Below are 7,500 nucleotides of genomic sequence, written 5' to 3'. Positions count from 1 at the left end.
TACTCATTACTAAATAGTAACCCTTTACATGTGAATAAGTGATATGTATTGTGTATCGAAGTGAATATGTGTGTGTGTGTGTTTGTGTGTGTGTGTGTGTGTGTGTGTGTGTGTGTGTGTGAGAGAGAGGGAGAGAGAGAGATAGAGAGATATAGAGAGAGACAGTGAGATCAAGAGAAAAGGCAGAGATATAAGACTTGTTTACAGTTTTTGCCTATTGCTTACACACTAAAATCAAATGCTTACACCAAAGCCTCAATACCTCAACCTCTTGTATTATACTTTACACACAGTGTAACCATAGCTTAAACACATTCTCTGCTTTGCACATTGTTTGCAATTCTGAAAAACACTTTTTGCGAAACACTACACACGTTTTCTTACATTAGACACTTTGTCCAAAAACAAAATCCCCTGGTATCATTGGGAAAACACTTTGTTCAAAATGTGAAACTCATCTGGCAATTGTAGGCACTTACTTATACACCTGAAAACACGTGCACAGAAAACAGAGCACCAATCGGTCTGAACCTTAACACTACAAATAGGCCTCCAGTAAGCCATTTTGAGAACTTTGCAAGCATGGAGACAATTCATATATCAAAAGTTGTATACCTGCCCCCTTACAGCCCCTAAATGCAATTGAGGAAATAGTTCTGCATGGTGGTGGAAAGTAAATGATCGCCAACCACACGCCCGCATAGCCTACCTCTTCTGCAGGCAATGTGGCAAGAGGCATGTGGAGACATTGGGGATCAATCCCCCCCATTGTATGTGTGTATGATATTGCACCCCCCCCTCCCCCCCCACCCCAGCCCCCACCACATACACACCACATACACACTCACATACATATACACACACACACACACACACTCACACGCACATGTGCACACACACAGACATACACAGTCACAGACACACACATACACACACACACACACGCAAAACCAATATATATTTTGTTGTTTTTTTCAATCGCAAATGATCCAGTATTTTTTTTACTTTTGTTTTGTTGCTATATTTGACTTTTCTATTTCTCTTTATATCTGTAAGAATGTTTGTTTTTTGTAAAAACTCTTGTTTTGATTACTGCAGAAAATCTACTTTTGAGTTTTTACAGAAGATGAGGTCTGAGAAAATGACCAAATAAAAATAGAAACACAGACGGCAGTGTTTTCTATAGAGTGCATCAGTGTGTTACTGGTGATATAAGGGTAATTCAAATGGTGCTTGTGTGTATAGTTTTGTTGCAAGAATTTAGTTTTTAGAAAGGAGTGTTATGTTTTGATTGCAGTGTTTCATTTTGGCATAGATGTGAGTTGTTTATCCCCAAGTGCTATGTGTTATATAGCTGTGTGTAGAGTTTTGAAATAATGAGCCAAATTCTGCAAAACGTGTGTAAGCAATAGGCAAAAACTGTAAAGTAATGTTAAACAATTTTCATGGGAATGAATAGAAAATCACTGTCAAATTCACTGACAGCAACTCAGTATTTGGTCTTGTGATACTCACTCTAGGAACTCCAGTTTACAGTTGGGATCCTCCAGAAGAGAAGAAAGATGCTTCACTCCTGAGTCTGTTGCTTTACTCCCCATCAGCCACAGCTTTCTCATGTGTGAGGGGTTTGATCTCAGTGCTGATGCAAGAGCTGTGAATCCTTCCTCTCCAATGCTGCAGTTCTGCAGGCTGTGAAGAGAAGTAGGAGAAATACTTCATCTTAATTTTCATAACAATCAAATAGATCTCTAATTATCTGTTGAATATGGTTGTGTGTGTATGTGTGTGTGTGTGTGTGTGTGTGTGTGTGTGTGTGAGAGTGGTGTGTGTCTGTGTGTGAGAGTGAGTGAGTGTGTGTAAGTGTGTAAGTGTGTGTGTGTGTGTGTGTGTGTGTGTGTGTGTGTGTGTGGAGTGTCTGTGAATGAGTCTGTGTGTGTGTGTGTGTGTGTGTGTGTGTGTGTGTGTGTGTGTGTGTGTGTGTGTGTGAGAGTGGTGTGTGTCTGTGTGTGAGAGTGAGTGAGTGTGTATAAGTGTGTAAGTGTGTGTGTGTGTGTGTGTGTGTGTGTGTGTGTGTGTGTGTGTGTGTGGGGTGTCTGTGAATGAGTCTATGTGTGTGTGTGTGTGTGTGTGTGTGTGTGTGTGTCTGTGTCTGTGTGTCTGTGAGTATGAGTGTGAGTGAGTGTGTGTGTGAGAGTGATGTGTGACTATGAGTGTGTGTGTGTGTGTGTGTGTGTGTGTGTGTGTGTGTGTGTGTGTGTGTGTGTGTGTGTGTGTGTATGTGTGTGTGTGTGTGTGTGGAGTGTCTGTGAATGAGTATCAGATACACTGATTTGATTGGTTCCGCGGATGCAAGCGGTAAAAGTAACGTGCGTCATTCATATTGTGCTCTTGCAAGAACTCTGGATTTCAAGGGTAACAATGTGGCACAATGTAATACAAATAATACAAATATATTGCAATGTTAAGAAATTCCTGTTTTTTTCATTCAGATAAAACAATAGAATAGAATAGAATAGAATATATACTTTTTTGATCCAGTGAGGGAAATTTGTTTTCTCTGCATTTAACCTAATTTAACCGAATTAGTGAACACACACAGCACACACACAGAGAGTTGAATCACACACTAACCCAGAGCAGTGACCACGGCTGCCCCCTACGTGATATGTAAATCAACATTTATATATAGCTATTAGTCCATTAGTGGGGAGATAATCGGAAATCGAATCGGACTGAAAAAAAAGAATTGTTAGATTAATCGATGAATCGAAAAAAAAGAGAAAAGAAATCGCTAGATTAATTGTTTAAAAAATAATCGTTTATCCCAGCCCTAGTGTGTGTGTGTGTGTGTGTGTGAGCATGCCTGTGTGGAGTATCTGTGAATGAGTATCAGTTGATTGCAAGCGGTAAAAGTAACGTGACGCAGATTGCTGCTGATTGCCAGAGTGTCATATTCATATTGTGCTCTTGCAACAACTCTGGATTTCCAGGGTAACAATGTGGCACAATGTAATACAAATAATCTAACACCAACCTTAATGCCTGCAGTCTGCACTGGGGACTAGACAGTCCTTTAGAAAGAAGCTGAACTCCAGAATCTCCCAAGTTGTTGTTCTTTAGGTCCAGCTCTAACAGGGAGTTTGGTGACTGTAGAACTGAGGCCACAAGCTCACAGGACTTATCTGTGAGTTTACAACCAGCAAGTCTGTAAAACAGTGTGAGAAGATACAAATTATATGTCATTAATAATAACAAGGGATCATGATTTTTGTAAATAAATTAAAATTATTTTAATAAATACATATAATAGATGAATACTCTAAAAAGTGATGTGTTAAAAATGACACATTGTGTAGAATTTTAACACATCTGCTGATTCACGCAGAGCGTTACAAAATAAGACCCTCGCCCAGTCATGCACATTATCAAACATAAATCACATCAGTCAATTTGTCTCCATCCATTGTGTTTGTAAATGAGTGTGTGCATGTGTGCTTGTTTATGTGTATACAGTATGTGTGCTTCTGTGTGTGTGGGTTAGCATGTGAGTGTGTATGAGGGGTAAGTGGGTGTTTGTTTATGTGTGTGTTTATCTAGCATCATCATCATCATCATCTTTTATTTGACAGACTCAATGTCCACAGCACTACAACACCTAGGCCTCTTCAGTAGAATCCTAAACAACCTGTAGCTTCTGTAGACTGGCCTCTGTAGACTCTGCCCATAGGGCTGCAGTGTACAGTGGAGTACAGTATGCTATGCTTTATATAAAAGGTTGGAGTTTTGCTTTGTCAGAGCAAATGGAATTTTCTTGTCAAAATATTAGCTTGGACATACAGCATGCAGCACTGTCTATATACAGTATATCCTCATCAGACATCTAAAGAATGATGGGCCGGCAACAATGGGTGCTCTATAGATCAGTGGGAATGAGCCGGAGGACCGAGGATCGAGGACCAAGGAGAGAGGGTTGAGAAGAGCCCATTGAGTGCTCTGGTCTCGCCCCTTGGTCCTAGTTTGACCTTGGGTCTCCCCACTGAATGGTTCTGTGTCATCCTTGTGGGGCCCTCCAAGTTTCATGCACCCCGCTCTTTCAGTGCCCCATGAATCCTGGACAGAATATTACTGATGTGGAAAAAAAGAAGAACTTTGTGGTACATGTAGTTATAATAATAATCATTTTAAAAAGCAGGCTTCTTGGCCAAGTATACTTGCGTATACAAGGAATTTGGTCTCTGCATTTATCCCATCTGTGGAGCCGTGATCCGTGAATTGGTGAACACACAGGTGAGCACACACTAACCCAGAGCAGTGAGCTGCCTTCATACAGCGGCGCTCGGGGAGCAGTGAGGGGTTAGGTGCCTTGCTCAAGGGCACTTCAGCCGTCGATGCAGGTATGGGAGAGCAGTGCTGAACCACTCCCCCCACCCACATTTTTCCTACTGGTCGGGGATTGAACCGGCAATACTTTGGCTACAAGCTCAAAGCCCTAACCAGCCCTATCCAGTAGGCCACAGCTTCTGCAACTCCATGACTACAGGAAGAGGACAAGGCAGAAGCCCACTAGGACGTGTCTGTGGCAGTTTGAGGACAAGAAACGCTGCATCAAAGGATCTAAATGCTAGCAGCCAAAGAACATCGTTGACACCAGAAGAAGTGATGGTGTAAAATAAAAATGTGCCGGCACACGATTAAAATTATGTGTTATGCTTGGTCCTTAATCGAATCGCGATTAACACATTAATGCGGACCCCTAATTTTATGTCCCCATTTAAAACTGTCTGTAGACTGTGGAACTGTCTCACAATCTCTGACTCATCACTGAGTTTACAGCCAACTAGTCTGTAAAGGTAGAGACACAACAGTAGTTGATAACATGACTGTTACATGACAATTGCTGACACAGCAAAGATGCATATATTCCTGGCTCTACTTATATTTCTACATATTAATGATACCTACCGTAATTTCCCGACTATTAGCCGCGGCTTATACATTGATTTTGCAACATTTCTTCAGCTATGAGGTTAATACAGGGGGCAGTTAATATGGTTTTGTTTCTTTAAACTTGCATAAAACACTGTCCTGCGGCTTATACACAATGCGGCTTATATGCGGGAAATTACTGTAATCCATTATCCTCTCTTGTGTGTAGGGGAATCTTCACATGTTCTCTCCAACTTCAACTTATCATGTGTTGAACCTGTTAACTCCACACATTGTTTCTCTTTCTGTGTGTGCACAAAACTGTCTCAGGAAAACAAAACAGTTGTGAAACTAGGAATGCAACTGAAGTTTTCTGTTTCTAGAGTACATACTGAAGGGCTTCAACTTTGCGGTGAGGATCCTTCAGTGTAGCAGATAACAGCTTCTGTGTTGATTCTCCAGGATGATTGTTGCTCACATCCAGCTCTTTCACACAGGAGGGGTTTAACATCAGGGCCAGAGCAAGACAAACATATCCTTCACTTGAGAAACCACACTTGCAGAGCCTGTGAGAGAGAGAGAGAGAGAGAGAGAGAGAGAGAGAGAGAGAAAGAAAGAAAGAAAGAAAGAAAGAAAGAGAGAGAGAGAGAGAAAGAAAGAGAGAGAGAGAAATAGAGAGAGAGGGTGAGAGATGATGATGATGAACTGTATTAATCCTGAGAAGGGAGTTCAGTAAACCTCCAGGATTCAGTACTCAAACAGAACCAAATGAGACTTGAGTCCATCTCTAGGATTTCAGGTCTCCCCCAGGATTAAATGATAGATTAGACTCATTAAACTGCTTAATGATGTAGCCTTCAGGCCTCTTTGTTCATTATTTTGTATGAGATTTAAAACTAGATGTACCGCAAAGCGATACACAATATGACCGCCGATCAGTCCTGCACATTCTCTCCGCAAATATCAATCACGCTTTTGTTTCCATCGCTTACTCCATCCCCTATTGCAACTTTTATGTATGTATGTGTGCGTGTGCGCTTGCTTTTGTGTATGAGTGCTTCTCTGTCTATGAGTGTGTGTGTGTGTGTGTGTGTGTGTGTGTGTGTGTGTGTGTGTGTCTGCTTGTGTGTGTGTTTTATGTGTCTCTATGTGTATATGTTCACTATGTTCTCTGTCGTCACTTTCACTCCAATATCAGATCACACACACACACACACACACACACACACACACACACACACACACACACACACACACACACACACACATGCATGCACGCGAATGCACACACACACATACGCAGGCACACACTCACACACACATGTGTGTGTGTGCCCCCGCCCGAAGCCCTAAAATTGCAGTTTTTCCTAGATAACTACCTGAACCGTGGCACCGAGGATGACAAAATGTTTATGGTATGTTGGTCTCAAGAGCTTGCATCAACTTAGCTTATAACCAGTCATTTGTGATTTGCACCCCCATGTTAAAAATTGAAAATGCAATGTAATATTGCTTTAATTGCCCCTATCTTCAGATGAGATGTTATGAACTGCACCAAATGATTAACCTGACACCCTCTGGGAGTATGCCAAGTTTTGTGGAATTTCATCCATGGGGGGCTATAAATAAAATGGATTTATGTGTACATTCAGGACTGTATACCACAATTACAGAGCCTGAGAGAGACAGAAAGATAAATAGAGAAAGGAAAAAGAGAGAGAGAGACAGAGAGGGAGATATCAACTGTATTAAGGGATTCCAGTAAACCTCCACGATTCAAACTGAACGACAGAGGGAGTCCATCTCTAGGATTTCAGATTTCCCTCAGGTTTAAATTGTAGACTCTGCCTCTGTACATATTTTTTTTTTAAGTATATATTTTTGGCCTTTTCGCCTTTATTGTTACAGGACAGTGAAGAGTAGACAGGAAGCAAGTGGGAGAGAGAGATGGGGTGGGATCAGCATATGACCGCAGGCCGGATTCGAACCTGGGTCCCCGTGGGCACTCGGACCCGTACATGGTATGGGCGCTGTAGCCTGCTGCGCCACAGCACCCCCCTCTATACGTAATTTGATAGGAGATCTTAAACTAGACTTGAACAACTGACATTTTTGCATTAAGTTCTGATGCATGACAGCAGTGATAAAATGTGTAAATAATTACTCTCTCAGAAAAAGGATCACATGTTGGCATGAGAACCCATTTTAATCAATTACTGCTTTGTACACAATCTATGGCTGTGCTGATGTCATCAGCATTATCCTTGAAATGAACTGAGAGAATCCAGAGCCATTCCCGCATGGAAATTGGTTTGGTGTCAGCCAGGTTACTCATACAGTAAGTACAACACCACAGTACAGGGATGTAGGTAGACTGTTTGACTGTTACAGTATGTTGACATGGCTCTCTTAAACAGTCAAGAAATGCATAGCCATAAATAAATGTTATTCACCAACCTTAATGTCTGCAGTTTGCAGTGGGGACTAGATAGTCCTTTAGACAGAAGCTGAACTCCAGAATCTGTCAGCTCATTATCCTTCAGGTCCAGCTCTATCAGGGAGTTTGGTGACTGC

At 41.6% G+C, this 7,500-nt stretch overlaps 1 protein-coding gene across 1 annotated transcript in view; it reads right to left on the bottom strand.

Annotated features, from left to right (window-relative positions):
* The window catches only part of LOC134082698 (uncharacterized), a 38,375-nt gene that overhangs the window by 27,830 nt on the left and 3,045 nt on the right, over positions 1 to 7,500 (bottom strand). Inside the window, exons 2-5 of the mRNA XM_062538609.1 lie at positions 7,384 to 7,500; positions 5,319 to 5,492; positions 3,035 to 3,205; positions 1,516 to 1,689 (exon numbers count right to left, since the gene is read on the bottom strand). The exon at positions 7,384 to 7,500 is cut by the window's right edge and continues 54 nt beyond it. Coding sequence (XP_062394593.1) covers positions 1,516 to 1,689; positions 3,035 to 3,205; positions 5,319 to 5,492; positions 7,384 to 7,500 — 636 coding nt within the window. The remainder of the gene's footprint in view (positions 1 to 1,515; positions 1,690 to 3,034; positions 3,206 to 5,318; positions 5,493 to 7,383) is intronic.

Source organism: Sardina pilchardus, chromosome 1, assembly GCF_963854185.1.
Source record: "Sardina pilchardus chromosome 1, fSarPil1.1, whole genome shotgun sequence".
Lineage (NCBI taxonomy): Eukaryota > Metazoa > Chordata > Actinopteri > Clupeiformes > Clupeidae > Sardina > Sardina pilchardus.
The sequence above is the reverse complement of the archived record's forward strand: the minus strand, read 5'-3'. Positions and strand labels throughout refer to the sequence as shown.